The sequence below is a fragment of the Apiospora phragmitis genome (assembly GCF_038363925.1).
Source record: "Apiospora phragmitis strain CBS 135458 chromosome Unknown utg000010l:1.0-9815664.0:1.0-9183399.0, whole genome shotgun sequence".
NCBI lineage: Eukaryota > Fungi > Ascomycota > Sordariomycetes > Amphisphaeriales > Apiosporaceae > Apiospora > Apiospora phragmitis.
Window position 1 is genome coordinate 1,108,780 of NW_027117409.1, and position 17,480 is coordinate 1,126,259.

General features: G+C 53.3%; 9 protein-coding genes across 9 annotated transcripts; 6 read left to right on the top strand and 3 right to left on the bottom strand.

Annotated features, from left to right (window-relative positions):
* Window positions 1-1,552: 1,552 nt before the first annotated feature.
* On the top strand, window positions 1,553-3,687 carry PG994_010131 (uncharacterized protein; the record flags this gene model as incomplete). The annotated part of the gene is given in 6 exon segments (XM_066861540.1): window positions 1,553-1,792; window positions 1,875-2,044; window positions 2,119-2,248; window positions 2,350-2,812; window positions 2,827-3,391; window positions 3,447-3,687. 6 exon segments carry the CDS (start codon window positions 1,553-1,555, stop codon window positions 3,685-3,687), a joined length of 1,809 nt encoding a protein of 602 aa, XP_066710650.1.
* A 542-nt stretch (window positions 3,688-4,229) lies between these two features.
* On the bottom strand, window positions 4,230-4,891 carry PG994_010132 (uncharacterized protein; the record flags this gene model as incomplete). The annotated part of the gene is made up of 2 exons (XM_066861541.1): window positions 4,230-4,394; window positions 4,520-4,891. 2 exons carry the CDS (start codon window positions 4,889-4,891, stop codon window positions 4,230-4,232), a joined length of 537 nt encoding a protein of 178 aa, XP_066710651.1.
* A 1,456-nt stretch (window positions 4,892-6,347) lies between these two features.
* Window positions 6,348-6,716, top strand: PG994_010133 (uncharacterized protein; the record flags this gene model as incomplete). The annotated part of the gene is made up of 1 exon (XM_066861542.1): window positions 6,348-6,716. The coding sequence occupies one exon, from the start codon at window positions 6,348-6,350 to the stop codon at window positions 6,714-6,716; it is 369 nt and encodes a 122-aa protein (XP_066710652.1).
* Window positions 6,717-9,181: 2,465 nt separating this feature from the next.
* On the top strand, window positions 9,182-9,952 carry PG994_010134 (uncharacterized protein; the record flags this gene model as incomplete). Its single annotated transcript, XM_066861543.1, has 1 exon — window positions 9,182-9,952. One exon carries the CDS (start codon window positions 9,182-9,184, stop codon window positions 9,950-9,952), a length of 771 nt encoding a protein of 256 aa, XP_066710653.1.
* Window positions 9,953-10,128: 176 nt separating this feature from the next.
* PG994_010135 (uncharacterized protein) lies at window positions 10,129-10,761 on the top strand (the record flags this gene model as incomplete). Its single annotated transcript, XM_066861544.1, has 1 exon — window positions 10,129-10,761. The coding sequence occupies one exon, from the start codon at window positions 10,129-10,131 to the stop codon at window positions 10,759-10,761; it is 633 nt and encodes a 210-aa protein (XP_066710654.1).
* A 455-nt stretch (window positions 10,762-11,216) lies between these two features.
* On the bottom strand, window positions 11,217-12,315 carry PG994_010136 (primosome PriB/single-strand DNA-binding protein; the record flags this gene model as incomplete). Its single annotated transcript, XM_066861545.1, has 4 exons — window positions 11,217-11,275; window positions 11,335-11,423; window positions 11,601-11,993; window positions 12,293-12,315. 4 exons carry the CDS (start codon window positions 12,313-12,315, stop codon window positions 11,217-11,219), a joined length of 564 nt encoding a protein of 187 aa, XP_066710655.1.
* A 945-nt stretch (window positions 12,316-13,260) lies between these two features.
* PG994_010137 (a-pheromone receptor PreA) lies at window positions 13,261-14,431 on the top strand (the record flags this gene model as incomplete). The annotated part of the gene is made up of 3 exons (XM_066861546.1): window positions 13,261-13,524; window positions 13,580-13,874; window positions 13,977-14,431. The coding sequence occupies 3 exons, from the start codon at window positions 13,261-13,263 to the stop codon at window positions 14,429-14,431; spliced, it is 1,014 nt and encodes a 337-aa protein (XP_066710656.1).
* Window positions 14,432-14,611: 180 nt separating this feature from the next.
* On the top strand, window positions 14,612-15,355 carry PG994_010138 (uncharacterized protein; the record flags this gene model as incomplete). The annotated part of the gene is made up of 1 exon (XM_066861547.1): window positions 14,612-15,355. One exon carries the CDS (start codon window positions 14,612-14,614, stop codon window positions 15,353-15,355), a length of 744 nt encoding a protein of 247 aa, XP_066710657.1.
* Window positions 15,356-15,629: 274 nt separating this feature from the next.
* On the bottom strand, window positions 15,630-16,767 carry PG994_010139 (uncharacterized protein; the record flags this gene model as incomplete). The annotated part of the gene is made up of 3 exons (XM_066861548.1): window positions 15,630-15,877; window positions 15,975-16,664; window positions 16,731-16,767. The coding sequence occupies 3 exons, from the start codon at window positions 16,765-16,767 to the stop codon at window positions 15,630-15,632; spliced, it is 975 nt and encodes a 324-aa protein (XP_066710658.1).
* Between the last annotated feature and the right edge of the window lie 713 nt (window positions 16,768-17,480).

Below are 17,480 nucleotides of genomic sequence, written 5' to 3' on the forward strand. Positions count from 1 at the left end.
GTCGTCATATCATGGAAATACTGCTCTCTGCTCGAAAAAGAGCCTCAGCGGACTTTTTCTACTTGAAAATATGCTATTTCAGGTAGGAGGGAGGTGATTGTTATACCCTGATGATGGGTGGTGGGTATTGCATCGTCAAAAATCCGCCGGTGGACTGCGAGTATTTACGACACGGCAGTGCTGTGACGCTGGCTCTGGCCCAACTCCACCATGAGCTCTGAGTGAGACGACATGGTCACAACTCACCGCTGCAGGTCTCTGAATCGCGTCTTGGAGCTGTCAAGCCCAGCCCTATGCACCAGCTCGAAATGGCAATACTCTCTCTGTTCTGATGACCCAAGTGCGAGTTGTTAGGCAACAGTTGTTTGTCTTGGTGAAGCCAGGGTCGTTTCTGACGCATCGTCATACTGAGCAGAGCAGATGCAACCAAGCCATTAGCTTGGTAGTGGATGGCTTCACAGTATTGCTCGATGGCGTAGGGCCACAACGCTTCAATCAACGTTGGCTTGTCTTTCTTGGGGTTACTACCCCAGGTTCCAGGGCCTGCATATGGTCTACGTGCGTGGCAGGACGTGACGGGGGTGGGGTCGAGCGAACGACCTAGCTTTCCGTAAGGATTGCTGGGACTACAGCCTTGGTGATGGCTTCATTCAAGCACCTTGGGGACTGGGTCGTCCACCTTGACCAGGTTCCGTGTGGTGTGTTGGCCATGCCGCAGCTAGGCAAACACACCGCCGGCAGACTCCTGCACCTTCGATGAAGTCAACCATTTCATAGCGAATGGCAATTTGCGTCACCTTGGCGAAAAAAAGAAAAAGAGAATTGGACGATTTCGACCCTTCAACTATTCAATGGGCTGAACTCGCAACATCTGTGCGGCTTCACGGCGTTTGGCAATTACGGGCAACGTTCTTTCGTTGAAGGTGGGTGCCAAGACATCATCCTTCGATATCTCACTGCAACAGGGAAAACATTTCTGGATGATTGCATCCCGGCTTCACCTCTACATGTGTAGTACTCAACAGCTAGGAATTAGCGACCCTTTTTGAGGTATGTATCTCCAATGTTCCTACTACCCAACCTCGGTTTCTACAAGATCGTAGATGCCTACATTGAGACAAAGAGCTGGGGGGCAAGAGTGATATCATTGCTTTCTATGGGCTTACGGGGCCGTATGTGGGATGTCAAGACATCTCCGATGGATGGGTCAGGACACTATGTATGTAGATAGTCAGACATAGGTAATCGGATGGAACCTTGCCTAGAGAATGCCAGCCAGAAGAGAGTATGACTTGGATGGATTTATCTGGGTGTCTCCGGTGCGCAATAACTCGAGCCGTGGGCCTATGGCAGCCTTGATTGGGATAATGCCTTAGCCTATTATATCGATACCTTACCTTGCCTCCTGGTTCTGTGCGGCTCAAGCTTTTGAGCTCCCAATCTCGTTGTGGATTTTCCCCCTTCCCTAGTGACTGGCCATCGGCATTTACACATTCCCCTTCCTCCCCACTACAACATCACTACACCCACGCAACCACCAAACCACGACACAATGGCCGCCGACGACGATTCTAGTGATCTCTCGTCGCTGTCATCGCTGTCTCCGGTGCCATCCGACGATGAAGGCGACGATGGCCTGCCGCAAGACAAGAAGGGCATCCTAAATTACTTCCCCAAATTGGCCAAGGGCGCCAAGCCCAAGGCGTCTGAACGAGAACCCTCGCCGCCAGCACCAAAGCGACCTGCTTCACCACCGCACAAGTACATTCTGGCTGACAATCCTGATATTGCCGTAAGTGAAATTGCCGAATTCGCGTAGAAAACGCGACAACTCGCGCGTAACGTGGTTGCTAACTCGTCGTTCGCGCCTGCAGTTTATTGTCATGTTCAGAAGCAGATTCGACCCTGTTCTGCCCAAATCTCTACCCAATTTTGGCCCCCAGGAGCTCGAACGCGACATCACGGATTCTACACCAGGTGACCGCGTCGAGCTGTTCTTGTGTGCGGTTCTGGGACTGTTGCTCAACCGCAAGCAGGATGTCAAGTACGTATGACGCAATTACCTAATACAAAGTGGCACATGAACGGCTAACATGAAAATTATTTTTTGCTTTACAGGCCGGGGCACTACAACAGAGCTCTGGAGGATGCCATCGCAACGCACAAGAACCAATGGGCAAAGTCTTGGGGCGAAAAGAGCCCGTTGGCTGGGGGTGCTACATTTGGCGCAATGAACCCCACGGAACGAGTAAGTGCCGTCCCAGAACCTCTTGCGCCGCCGAATTGCTTTACAGCAAGAATAAACTCTGCACTCTGGTCATGTACTGACTGCGGTGGCGATTGTAACAGCTTACCCTCCTGCGAACGCTGATCATTTGGTCCCTTTCTTCATCCGAAGCCGTCAAGACTATGATCAACACCTCCTACAAAGGCAACCGACACGAAGATGATCTCAACCAACCTCTCTCGGTTCAATCTTGGGGCACCGACAGCGACAAGCGGCGGTACTACTTGATCGAGGGTCTAGATGATACTGCCTTCAGGGTCTATCGCGAGAGCAACCCGCAAGGCTTCAGCAGAACATGGTGGAGTGTAGCAGGGTCGATCGAGGAGCTTAACGGTTTGATCGACAAGCTCCTCACAGTGGATGGCGGCCAGAAAGCAAGGAAGCTGGCACAGCAAATGCAGATGGCCATTCCCCGGTTCGAGGCCACCGAAGAGAAGCGCAAGAGACGCGAATACCGACAGGCTCAGAAGGAGCGCTTTAAGCGCCCGGAGCCGGGCTTCTCGCTCTACGAAGGTCGCACGAGAGGTAAACGTATGAAGTATACCTCTCCGATGACGACGAGTTCGTGTCTGACTCCACTGGCACGCGCCGATCGGTACGCAACACCGGGACGAACACACCTGCCGAGCCCGCCGGCCCCGTGACGACCGCCAGCGGCCGCCAGATCAAGGCGCCTTCCCGCATGACCGTGGACGCGTCGAATAACCTCACAACTACGAGCCCTGAGCGGGACGAAGAAACCAGACCGTCCTCCAAGGGGTCATCGACTGGCCCGACTGGACGTCCCCGCCGATCAGCTGCCGTAAACCACGGCACCAACGGCTGGGCACCATCTACACGGACCCGAGGATCCAAGTCCATGGATGATGAAGAAGATGACGAAAGTGAGCCCGACTTGGGCGATGATGAGGAAGAGCATGTCCCCGAGGAGAGCGAAGAAGAGGAGGAGGAGGAGGAGGAGGAGGACGCGGACGAGTCTGCAGAGGACGAAGTTATGGGTGACGACGACGACGAAGAAGAGCTGGACGACAGCCCAAAGTCGATGATGGTGAAACTGAAGGTACCCAAGAAGAACGGCAAGGGAGATGACGATGGCCCTTCAAAGTTGGACTTAAGCCAGTTCCGATATGACGGCGCTGGCGACTCCAAGGCGAAACAGTTTCCCCGGAGCCCGAGAAGACCGAGGAATCCATATCGGTTGCTCCTCGAAAGACGAAGGGTCCCAAGGAGGGTACCCCGAGCCTGCCGCCAAGCGGGCATCATCTGGCCTCCAAGCCCAACGACCTCCCCTGACACCCTCAACAAGCTCGCTGCAATCTACGTCTCTGGCTTATAGGGAAAGCCCGGACAAGTTGCAGCAGCCTTCGCCTCTGCCCAAACCCACCGCTACTGTTGAGTAGCCACCTCCAAACCAACACTGCCTGTTTATCATGTACGCCTACAGCGTTCAGGCGGGGTTTGATGGGGGCTTAGTTGGTGTTCCTTGCAAGCAGCAGGCACAGCACCAGGGAGCGACCCAATGATACGAGGACATTTGCAGCATTTTGTTAGAGGAAGCAGGCGTTCACTGGCTTGGTCGTAGGGGGAGGACGGCACGATACCAACTATGACGATTGGTCAGCTGCGCAGTGCCGGGACAACTTTAGCTACTTGTGTAAAAGGGACTTTCATGATATAGATCAGATAGACCGGTGTATGGGTCTAGATCTGTCAACTATTGCCCACTTGTCCCCCGAGGGACAACTAAGTGTCAATAATACAAAAAGCGTTTGCGCTGACAACTGGTTCTCTAAGCCCATCATGCTTGTCGTGTTGATTTATCTTCTGTATACGTTCACTCATTCCCTTCTAGGGGCTCCATCTATTGTTGTCCAGTCGCAGCAGAGCCCTGTCCACATTGCAGAAATCGCGCATACCATAAATTGATTCGTTCCATTGCATTTCATAAGCTCTTCTTGCTCGGAATCTTCCAGTTGTTCACGCCGTACCACCACCGCCGTATCCTGGCCCCTGCCGAGCTGCCACTGTATTGCGCGCTCTTGTTCCAGTGCTGCCAGCCGGCCAGCGCCAAGTTGTAGAGGAGACCTTGGGCAAGAGGCATCACCATCTGTTCCGAGGAAAGAGAGAGAATCATTAGTGACTGATAACAACCAACATCTAGCTAGCAATCACCAGGAGAAACGGCGAGCCGCCACCACTGATAACTACTTAGACAATAATTGGTAAACCTACCTGATCGCGCACCGTCACCAGCGCTACCTTCCACCACGTGTCGGCGTCCCGCAGCGAGTTGAGGTAGCTCTGCTCGAACCGCATGTCGGGCATGGGCGGGAATTGGTGCTTGGGGCTGCGCGGGTGGGGGCGCAGCACGCTCAGCGGGATCTCGGACGAGGCGTCGTCATCCTCGCCGGAGTGGGAGTCGAGCGAGATGTCGTCGATCGAGGAGGGCCGCTTGGGCAGCTTGTGGTGGTGGTGGTGGTGCTCGAGGTCGACGGGCTCCTTGGTCGAGGCTGTTGTGGAGGGGGCTAGGTCGTGGCTGGGCGAGGGGGCGCGCTCGATGTGCGCGGTTTGCACGGTTTCGGCGATTTGCGTGGGGATGGACATGTTGATGGTGGTGTGGTGTAGTTTGCCCAGAGGCAGGTGTTGATCTTGTTCGTACGCTGCTGGTGTGGTGGTTTGGTTGCTCTGGCTAGCGGTTGAAGTTATGATGCTATTGTACGTCCTGTACTCCGTATGCGCCAATCAGACGGGCGGGATGGCACGTGCGGAACCCCAACGATTTAACCTCCTTTCTGGTTGTATCTCTACAACTCTCGATGCTTCAATATCTGCTGCTTCCACTTTCCTGCTGTTGATATACTTGAACTAATAAGATATGCTCGAATACTGACTTGCAATTCTCATGATATCTGAAAAGGTATGCAAGGATGAGTTTGAGCCTCGATACATGGATACTCTCCTCGGGCTGAAACCCCTATGAGCGCCAACACATACAGAGCACTGTGAGTGCCAAAGTTCAATGTGGCCCACGCAGTGTCTACAAGCCGATTGTCATAACAAGTAGGAGCTCTACTTACGCAGGTTGTCATATCTTGTATGTGGTGTGTTATGCTGGGTACATGGCGCATATTCTACTCCGACTGCATCTGTGTGGCGAGTATCTGGCAGGAAGTAACAATCATCAGGATACTCACTGCGCAAACTTCCAAGAGGTAGGTATACACGAAGGGCTCGGCCCAAACTCCTACCTTCCAGAGAAAAAGTAAGGCAGGACAGTAGAGATGAACTACAGAAAAACAATACTAGAATGAACTACATTCTACAGCTGGCAAGTGGCATATATGTTTCAGCCTTCGCTGCAGGTGGTACCAGGGACGCATAAGATACTCGTGCAAAGGTCTTTCCATTTACAACTCCAGGCGGGAATCCTGATTGGGAAGCGCGAGATGGCAACTGCGATATTTGGAGGAACAATATGCCAGGGGGTAACCTGTATAGTACCGGTAGGGAAAGCCCCAAATGACTCAAGTGCACGTCAAGTACCCTTATGTCGGCGTCCGGTTGAACGTGGGTCAGCCGGCAGTGGGATAGCTGAACCAGCAACGGGTTGGTTGGGCTCTGATGGGATAGTCGGCTGCTGTAAATTAGGTATGTTCTGGAAAAGGCACGGCCGAATCTGGATCCAGACTGGCAACTGTTACAACTGCAGTGACCGCTCCTGCTATCCCGCCGTGCATTCCTTCCTGCAGTGGATGTTCTCGTCATTCGGTCTGTTCAACAACTGGGGGAGCACAGAGGTTCGTTCGACTACAAACCAGACTCCAACAACTTCTCTCTTCACATCATCATTGCAAACAGCTTACTCTGCGGGCATCGTTCCGGTCTTCGAGCTGTCGTTTTGGTATTCTACACATCGTTTTTCTATTCTTCCCGTCTTACTCCATAATACAACAATACAATGATGCCAGAGGCGAGCCTTGACGGACTGGAATTGGCAACGTCGGCAAATAGCTCCAATACCTATTTCTCCTCTTTGTCCAATCGTGACTCCGTTGACTCTATGGAGCCCAAGCCGAAGAAGGGTCTGGGCCTCTTTGGTTCCATGAGCCGCAAGATCAAGGGAATACGCTACACGTCAACTTCGAAAGCCGCAGCCGTCACCAGATCACCGAGCTCGTCACAGCGTACCCTCCCGCCCTTCAGTCTGAAGCAATTCTCGTCCCTCAAGAAGAGGCAATGTGTGGACGCTGTCCCGGGTGACGTTTCCCGCAAAGCAGCCACAGTCCGATGCCATGGCACAGACCGAGCTGTCAACGTCCCACGACGCACCAGCATGGGTGATGCCAATGTGCCGGCCCCAGTCAAGGCCCCTCGGCTGGAAATACCGAAAGATATCGGTGGTGACTTCACGTTGGCTGACGGAGCTTAGGATAGTAAGTACCAGTATTATTCAGTTGGAAGCCACGCTCACATTTGAATGTACAGGCTCTGTCACTGCAAACTCAAGCTCTTCTGATTCTGTCGGCGACACCCTCCCCAAACTCTTCCAAGCCTCTCCAGCCTCGGGAAGCGTCTTTAGACTCGTCAAGCGATACAAAGACCTTGAGGAGAGTCCAGTCGGAGGACGGCAGCTTCGAGCCCCAGCTACGGAGCCCCCGAAGCCATCGCGAGATAACTTAGGCTCACCATTCACTACCCCCTTCGATACCCCCATTAATACACCTGTTCTTCCTGCACTTGACCCTCCCTCCGAGAAAGTCCTTGGCGGGGTTTTAGGTGGCTATTATCCAAAAGCAAGACCTTTCCTAACGGAGAATCTCACGCCTCTACCACCGAAGCCACGGGATTCATATCAACCCACGTCCGGAACCAAGGATCATGCCACAAACGCATATCTGCCGGCTATGGAGATGAAGGGGGTCGATAAACAGCACGTCCCTGACGATACTGATGGTCTCTCCATTTTCACTGATGCAGCTGGCTCAATTGACCTTGGTGAAGAGCGCTCCGATAAGTATTGGTCAGTTTCGATGCCATCCTTGAGCGATTTTGCGCCATATGACACCAGAATAGCCGTTACATCTGCGGCCTCGATCAATCCGCACGAGTTTGCAGTCGAACTAGAAGGTGACTGCATCTACCCTTCTGCCATCAAAGAGGCTATTGATGAGCGTCTGTCTGTTCCTGATCTACCCCCCAGCTTCCTGCAGTCGGCCATGGCTCAACTCGCTTTAGCCCGTGGCAAGGCCGAGCCCGAATTGCACTATCTGAGGAGGACCCAAGACATACTACGGAATATGACTCTAGACGAGTTTGAGCTACTCATAGAGGGAATCTGACCCAGAGTGGGTACCAGAGGGCTCCCTCTGGCGAGAATTCGTCCATTTCCAACTCGAGGCCGGGACTCTGATTGGCAAACGCGAGATAGCAACTGAAATATTCGACCGACTGAAGCTCGAGCAGGGCTTCCACGACAAAAAGGCCCCAGATAACGTACTCGGCTCCATCCATTGCATCCTAGCGGATATATTGGAAGATATCCCAGGTCTCGATAGTAAGTGGAACATACGCTATTTACTCTCTTGGATGTGTCTGCTAATTATTATGCTCTAGCGAGTTCGGCTGGATCATCTACAGAAGTTCACACAGGCGAGGACACTGGTGAAGACACCGGCGAAGGCACTGAAGGCACCGGCGGAGGCACTGAAGGCACTGAAGACACTGAAGTCACTGGCGACGACATTGACGAGGAGGGGGCCAAACCTCGCGAAACCGGGGAAAACTCTCCTAGAACTTCGATTGAACAACAAATCGAGGCTAGGAAATACTTGAAGTCACAGAAAACCGGTGTATTCTCGGTCCTTCGGACTGGTGCTCATGCCCAGGCTGTGCGAACTCCGTCAATGCGCATATGGGATGACCATATACCCTATTCTTTCCAGAAAAGCGAGAACTCGTACCAGGACAGATCGGAGATGTCAGTCCTCGAGGATGACGAGGACATGAGGCTGGCGAACTTGCTAGGGCACGGGTTGTGAGCCTGGTGATGTATTGTGGCTATAACTGGCAAGCTTGGGCTGTGCGAGCCCACCATGGGCTAGACGGGAGATTCGTCAGGCTTGGTTCTTGTTTGTTATGGTATTCCAGCATTGGTTCACTTTCAAGAGCTTTTTCGATATTGTGGTAGACTTTACACAGTAGAAACTCTCATTATACAGAGAATGAAGCTCGAATTTCTTCAAATTCTGTATTTGGTTGTCTTCTTCCTCTGACAGACACCGCAAAGCATGCCTGGATTAATATGATGACCAGACTGCTCGAAGTATTCCATCTGAGGCCACAACAGTGTTGCGCATACATCTAAATTATCATCAGATGAACAGAGTAATAGACGACATGAACGAGGAGTTTAGTTGTATTGGCGACCCAGAATAGGTATCTGTACATCCATGTTTACAATGAAGTGGTCATCACATAGAGTTATGAGGAATCCATGATTTACAGTCACCTTATTATGTGGCCTGGAATGATGGGTACTTTTCAACTGCCAAGCGCTTTTCCCAGTGTCCTTTGAACTATTTAACGGCTATGGATAGCAGAGGCCCATTAATGCTGTTTTCTCACAATCCAACGCACCTTGAGTATAGTCCTGTGGTATAGCTTTGGCGTCCCTCCTATCTTATCAAACTTGTGAGCCCCGAACACTCAGAATGGAAGACGCGAAGAAACCTCTTTACGAGTTCAATTGCCGCGCCGAGGTACAGAAAAAGCGCAGACTCTCTCAAGGCCCTAACGAATAAAGACCCTCGTTTGCAAGCAAGAGACGAGCCCAGTCTGAAGAAGGCTATCCCTTAGAATGGGATAGGGAAAAGATACGATATGTCAGCCCAAAACATGTCAGATCCTCGCCCGCACTCGGCTATGCAATTCAGGAGCCCTGATGAGGAACAGCCAGATGTTGTTGGACCTACTACTGTCGAAGAAGCTTCATCACCGCAAAGGCATGTCATTGTTTCGGGGCCTGACGTCGGACCTCATGTTGATGCTTCATCACCGCCGCCACCACCACCACTGTCGCACCCCAGTATTGACCGTGAACCTGATAATAGCCATGAAAGGGCCAGGTCCGTCCTCGGGGCTCTTTTACTTCCGGATCCTTCTTCACCTACCCAGCGCGACGACTTCCAATTACGGCCGACCCCTTCAACTCAGGACTTGTCGACGCAGTATCAACAGCAATCTAGCAGCAGCAGAGAGGTTACCAGCAGCAGCAGCCACCATGAATCACCAAGGACGGATGCTCCGAAACCGAGATTGCCAAAGACGGCTATGTTCAAGCCACCTTCTGCTGCTCCTCTACCTGCCAGAAAAGGCAAAAGCACAGTCCCATCCGAGTCAAGAGGTGGTTCCCAGGATGCCGCATTCTTCACAGAAAAGGGGGTCTCTGTACGGAAGAACCTTCCCACTCTTCGGGAGACGATGAAGGCGGCGCAGGCAACACCCAAGAAGCGTCGTCAGAGTCAACTTCCACTCTCCGAGGATGAGGAGAATGGTCATCGAGAGGCCGCAGATCAGGCAGGCGGGAATGCGCCGAAAAGACAGCGCCGGAACGAGGAGTCTACCGACGAGGCACCTGATGCTGGCTTGGATAAGGGAAGAAGGTAGTGGCGACACCCAAAAAGCATCGCCAGGGCCAGCTCCTATCCTCCGATGGGAAGGGCAGTCGACAGAACGCCCATGCATCGGGGAACGTGCCGAAGAGACGGCGCCGAGACGAAAATCCAACGTACGAGGCACCAGATGCTATGCAAGTCGACAGCACAGAGCCCCAACCTGCCCCTATGAAAAGGCAGCAAAGTCGATGGAACGCGGTCAATACCATATGCCTCGGGAAAGCCGCCGCTGCTGCCGATTCCAACAAGGTCACCCCCGCGCTCCGTGGCTTTCACATCACCCATCAGCAACCGAAAGCCGCCTCTCCAAGTAGTTCGTTCCCGCACCCCGACAATGACAATCTCGTAGACGACAACACCCACGACCCCCAGCAACAACCACGACAAAAAACACAAGAAGAAAAGCAAGAAGAAGAGGAGCAGCTCTACCACGATCTCGCCCTCCGCAGCCTAAACTACGCAACGACGATAAAACACCGTCACAGACGTAGCAGAAAACTCGGTGCCGTCATGACGGGCTTCGTAGAGCCTCTAAGGCGCGAAGACGGGGAACAAAACCTCCAAATCAATAAGCGCCTCAAGCAGCGCCGGCTGGAGGGCGAGGAGCAGGCCACGGCACAGAGGCGCGAAGAGAACCAGGAAGAGAAGAGGAGGGTGTCGAATGAGAAGCAAAGAGAGAGACGGGCGAGGAAAAAGAAGGAGAGGGAAGAGCAGGAAGAGCAGGAAGAGCAGGAACAGGAGGCTGGCAGTGGTGCTACCTTGGCAGCTCCTGTGGCTGCCACCACGACTGTTGCTTCTTGAGCTTGAGCTTCAGCTTAACAGCTGGCGTTAATCACAATCTCCTGCCTAAGATGCCTCATCCGAGCCATCTTTATCAGGGTAGAACGGCCCTGCGATTAGCAACAAACAATGTGCGGGAGAAAAGCGCTCGAGTCTCAATGTTCATGGTCATGGCGTGAAATACATTGGTATCAGCTACTGCCTTCATTCCATCCCATCCATCCGATACATGTGGTATTACAACAAGAGCTCGTATCGACCCCCCTGGACACGCCAGACCCCCAAATCATCAACACGCCGGCAGAAACATAGGGAAAAATTTTGATCGTGGTTTCCAAGAGTGGGGATGCCGCAAGCATACGATATACACAGGTTCGACCAGCCGAAAATGGCTCGCGGCTGTTGTTATCGGCTTTCAGAGCTTCGGGGGAGGCGGCGACGCCAGGCGTCAGTCCAGCCCCTGGCTTTCTTCTAATTTACTGGCCCTCACCCTCACCCTCGCTCTGGACTGGCCTGCGGAGGACTTCAATGTTGGCTGGCAGCTTTGTTAGAAATCTGGGATCAAACGAGATTGGGTGTTTTCCTGAGACATACTCTGGTAGACGTTCATGGAGGAGCGGTTCTGGCCCTCCTGATCCTGGTAGGACTTGATGACGCAGTTACCCTCGACGTAGACGGTGGCACTGTAGTCCTGAAGTTAGCATTCTCCTCTATTTTCCCCTTCATGCAAGCTTCCCTTCCCGCTCCTCCTTCTTATTTCACATCAAACAATATCTACACTATCCTGACCCCGAAACCAGAGCAGAGAAGAAGAAGAAGAGAGAGAGAGAGAGAGAGAGAGAGAGAGAGAGAAAACGTACCCCTTGGGAAGCGAGGTGAGGAAGTCGCGGCGGGGGCCCTCAGGCTCGAAGCTGGCGACGCGGAACCAGCTGGTGACGCGCTTGTCCTTGGGGCCCGAGTTGGAGGCGACGGCGTACTCGATGACCTCGCGGCCGGTCGACGTGGGCCGGACCTCGGGCGTCGCGGCGAGGTTGCCGATGATGGTGATCTTGGCCCGGGCCGCGCGGCCGAGGCGCTGAAGGTGCGCGCGAAGGTGCGCGTGGCCATGGGGGCGGCGGAGGCGAAGCGGGAGGCGGCGAACATTTTGGCGGTGTTGGTTCTGGATTTTTTGGCGGTTCAAATGGGGGGGTTTGGGGAGGGATGTTTGGGGATGAAGGTCGATTTGTTGTTGGTAAGGAGGGGGGAAAAAGTTACTATGGAGATGGCGGTAGTGGCGGCGACAATGTTTCCAGTGGAGCAGAGCCGAAAAGTTGTGGTGGAGTCGGAGGGAATGGATATACCGTTTGCTGGAAACGGATCAATTGATGGGGTTTTCACGATGCGATGGAGTTGTGGTTTCACAGGGTCTTCGGCACGGGGGTCGCGCGTTATCCGGACGCGTATCTATGTACATAATTTAATTTAAACCAGCAGGCTAATGCAGCACAATAAGATGAGGGTTATGCATCGCCAGAGCTCCTTAAGCTAGGGTTGTTGCATATACCGCTCATACGGGTATTTCTGGCTTAGTTGCATATTCAATTGCATATCGCAATGTCAAGTCGCTCCTTCAGCCCTATCTACCTACTTACCTACAGTATGAATCGAATCAAACGATCTGTAACCTCACCTTGACACTTGTACAACCAACTCTTCTTGAAATTGAGAATAGTTCAATAAAGGACTCGATCGCTTCGAAGTTCTCATTCATATTTGTGAACTTAGAAACCTGAAATGACATGGCCCGATTTATGACGCCCTTTCCACTCCGTCTACTACGTCTTGCTCACCTGTTCGATACACTTGTCCCTCTGGCAATGCTTATAGATGGAACTAAAAACCTTTATCAGAGGAGGTCGAAGTACAAGTGTATGGCGGGGTCATCTCCTGTCACTGTGATTCAACGAGCTACACAAGTAGTACCATCTGGAAATGCGAGCTGCAGGAGATGTGATGTGATATATTCAACCTGATTTTGGTAGATGCAGTCCATTAAAAAATTACAGTAGGCGCTTTTTCCAGTTCATGAAATTCTCTAACTTACAGCTCTCCGGTTTGGAAAAGTAGGTGTGTTGCTGGATTCTGGAGTTTCTTCGAATGGTTACCAAGATGGTCATGTCTCCCAGTCAACGCTCACCAGGCCTAAACACCACGAGTAGAAGACAGAAGAGGGTTGCTATTCAGAAGGGAATTTGGTTCTGTGGCTGATCATAACATCCTATCACATCACTCACACTTACTTCCCTCGAGGCTTTCACTGTGAAACAACTTTGTCGATTGTTGACTTATTCTACCTCGCTCACGTCGCGTTCTGTCAAAAACAAAGCTCCCAGCCAGCACCTACAAAGCCTGTTCCTCTATGAATTCTCATAATATCGTTTTATTAAACACTCCTTTCTAGGCTGTCGAATACAAAACAGTAATGTCTTGCTACTCAGCCGAAACCATTCGCTCACAGAAGAACGACAGTAACTGACCAACATGACCAAGATAATCTCTTCCCCAATGACCGACGCCAACATCCTGCTGCAGCACCAGACAGCGGCCAGCGCAAGCTTGCGCGCCAACCTGGTGTGCCGCGTGCTCTTCGCCATCCTCGGCACGCTGCTCTGCTGGGTGCCGTTCCGCCTGCTTCTGCGCAACGGCGAGTTCGCTGCCGTCGTCTTCATCGTCGGCGTCGTCCTCATGAACCTCTTCACCGTCGTCAACTCGCTGCTGTGGCGCGACGACGACTGGGGCCCTCTGGTGGGATGGCGAGGGCTGGTGTGACCTCCAGGTCTGGCTCGCGGGCCCGCTCCAGACCGTCTATGCCGCCGCCATCTTCGCCGTCATGCGGCACCTGGCCCAGCAGGTCGGGCTGATGCGGGTCGCTGCGCTGTCGCCGCGGGAGAAGCGGCGGCGCAGCTTGGTCCAGGCCCTCATCATCTTCCCCATGCCCCTCGTCCAGCTGGCGTTCACTTGGTTCGACCTGGCACAGCGCTACATCATAGGCACACTGGTCGGATGTTCGGCCACTTATGACAACAGCTGGCCCAAGATATTTGTGTACAGCGTTCCGCCTATGATTTTTGCTCTTGGATCTGTACCCTATGCTTGTACGTAGCGCTAGGTTCCTTACCACACCCCCCCCCCCCTCCCCCCTATTCGCTTTGCCCGCCTGGCCGGCGATGGCCATTAGGTACTGACTAGTCTTGCAGTTTTGACTTGGAAGCGTTACCGTGCAATATCGATTGCTTCTGCCGCAGCCTTGAGCAGCAACAGCTCGGCGGCCTCGCGAGCCAATCGTACACGCCACCGCCTCTACCAGATGTCCCTGTCCATCATAGTCCCCTACGTCCCGCTCATGCTGGCCTTCTTCGTTTACACCATCAAAGACACGGGCACCTTCAAGCCGTACGACTATTACCGCATCCACCACACCGACGACCCGTACCCCTGGGACTCAGTGGTGCTGGTCCCCAGCTGGATGATCCCGTTCGCTGCGCTGAACCAGCCGTGGATCCCGATACTGAGCACGATCCCCATCGTCCTGTTCTTCGGCATGACCATAGAAGCACTGGATACGTATCGCAGGTACGCTCTGGCTGTGGGGATGGGCAAGTGCTGGCCGGCGCTTCGCGATAGGGAGGAACAGCCCACCGCCGGAATATGAGCAGCAGTAATGGGGACTCAAAAATGGATCACCAAAAACGTACCAAAAACGGACCGCCGGGTACTTTTGCTAGAAGAAGGTAAAGCATATTCTTACTTGCCCGCTCTAAATATTGAAGTTAGAAATGAAAATCACACGCTAATATCCACAAGTTCCAGTGCCCTTATACACGACTTCATCATGCAAGACTTCGCCGCGCCGAATATCCCCGCCATTACTATCAGGCCTCCCTCAAATCTTCCCAACCGGCACCATGAAGCCATCGTCTCGGCTAGCGGTAACCCTTCGGTGCCGCCGCGCACTTCTTCGTCATTCTCGCCGGACCGCCCTCCCATCATACCGCCTCGAGGTTCCTCGCTAGATCGTGGCATCAACTTCCGTAGGATGCTGGAGCAGACCGCTCCTCTTCGTGAGAGGCTATCTTCCATGGGGAGCATACAGCAGACTTTTGGTAGAGGCGGCCAGGGTAACCGGGTCAGGTTCCAAGGGGTAAATGCAGGCGAAGGACGTAGCAGAGAGGGGCGGACACCGGCTGCTGCTCCTGCTGCTTCGTCCTCGCAGAATTCCACTATCGAAGACGGCTTGGTCCGTAGCGACAGTCTTCGTGCCCCTCCCCCCTTCCTCATTGCCGCGAATAACAACAGCAAGGTCAACACCAACAGCATCGGTGGTGGCAGAAGCACAAGCAGGGCTTCAAGCAGGAGATCCAAGGATAAGGGCAAGGCCAGGATGGGGACCAAGAGCGTCTCCAGCGGCTGCGATGATGACGACGATGAGATATCGACGCCCATGCTGTCGCTGCACAACATTGGATTGGCACACGGCGAGCCCCGGACGCCGATGGTGGCGATGCCGTCTTCGGGTCTCCATGTACCCAAGTCGGAGCCCAGGTCGGAAGACGGATTGCCTGTCACACCACGTTAGGTCAGGGCTAGAAAAGTCTTTGTTTGGTTGGTTGGTTGTTTCCGTTGGATTGATACCATCGCGTAGGTGCATATGCATGTGAAGGCTTATAGTTTGATAGTGAGACTATCCAGGGGCAACCCTTTGTTTGGGCTTTGGTTCCGCATGTACGAGACAGGGTTTTGTGGCACATGTCCATATAGGCTAGTAATTCATGACAACGATACTCGTTATATATTTTCCCTACCTGGCCCATTCCCCTACCGCCCCGCACCGCCCCGTACTTTCCTCACGCTTATAGCATCGGTGTGTCTTCTTCAACATACTGCTCAATCAGATGCATCATATCCTCTAAAGCTTGCTCCCTCGCTTTGCTGCCCGGTACATGAGCCGAATACATGATAAGCTCCCTGATAGCATAGAGGCGATTGCGATCATCACACTCCTCCGCCGGTTCGTCGGGCTCGTAATTCTGGAAGTACTGGTTGCGGTACTCCTTCGCCTTCATATGATGGTGGTCAACCCGCCACATGCCGATGGCCACTGAGACTCGGGATTAGCGATCGCTCTGCCGAGTGTTCGATATCTCGAAAAAGGGGGACAAGGATAGCTGTCATCTCAGCACTGCATAAGTACATACTTTCATGGTGAGCGTAGTAAGCGCAGGAGTCGAATATGTAGAGTTCCCCGGTACGAAGCTCTGTTCCGATATTCTCTTCCCGCAGGTCGCCATGTATAAGACATGGCTTGACGGTCCTTCCGTCCTCTTCAAGTGGCCCAAGCAATCGCGGAACGACTCTGGTCAGGATCAACTCCATGGCGTCGTCGAGCTCCTTCCAGTATCCGTTCACCCTAATGTCATGCTGGTAGACCCCCTTCAGGAGTTTCCCATAGAAAGATACCCACGAGGGGTCCCACTCAGCAGCGAGCGCAAGCTTTCCATCATACGGCGTGACATGGAAGCCGAACTGGCCCGTCGGCGACTCGCTCACCCGGTGCAGCTCGGCGATCTTCGCGCCGAGCTTGGCCGCATCGGGCGGGCGATGGTCGATCTCCAAGTAATCGCAGACGAAGTAGCAGGCGGCATCGAGGCCGTGGCACTTCCCGTGCGCTCGGGGCTGGGAAACGATGCTTGGCATGGTCTTCCACAGCTCCAGCATACAGTTGTACTCCCCGAGCACTCGAGCCTCGGCCAGCTCCCCCGTAATGATTTTGGCGAAGTAGTCGTGCAGACTGCCATCCTCTTTCTGGACAGTAATCCTGGCAGTGCTTGACCAGGCCGAGTTGCCGTAACGCTCGGCCAAAATGACTGTGTCACCCTGTGGCAAGGCTTGGGAGGGAGAACGACGTCAGCTTGATCTTCAAATGAACATGTTGTTTCCGGGGTCAGACGCACCTTCGATTACCGCAGTATCCCGAAGGAAAGTTGCCATGGTGGCTTGGCACTACGATTTCAGGCACGTCGAGCACCTTGGGGCCGTTCCCTATTGCTACAATAGCCATCTTAGTCACTTTCCAGTACTCAAAGCACCGAGTATATCGTAACAGAACCACATAACTTACTCGGGCAATTACTGAGGAGGTGTCGGCTTAAGTACTGCCTTGGCCAAGGCTGCCTGCGTTATCGCCAGTGGTAGTACAAGGGGTTATGATTGGCCGTTGCCGCCCAGGGGCTGGCGTGATACCAACCGGCCGGGCGTATTCTTACGGCTCACCTTTATCTACTAACCGCCCAGCAGGGCTGAGTGCATGGATATGCGGCACCATGCAACAAAACCATAAGGAGTGCCAAGGCAGCCTGCTTCCTCTCAATGATCCGATCACCTCCTATTGGATCCTGGTGCATCGTTACCCCTCCCCCCCCCTTCCAGACCGACACACCTCCTAACAAGGCGTGGCGCCTGTCGTATGCTTCAGGACTACGCGCCTACGTTCTGGTCGGCTAGACATCACGAGGCTGGCTTTGAGCGTGTCTTTGCTTCCATGTCCAACCTCTCTTATATAACTAGGCTAAGTTCGGAGTACACCTAAGTGAAGATGGTGAGTCTGCAATGTCCGAGTGAAAGTGTCTTCTGAAGCGCTTATCTTAGCTCAAGTGGCGGTAATCAATGCAATCCCCTCGAAGTCGCTAATATGCCGTTGAACA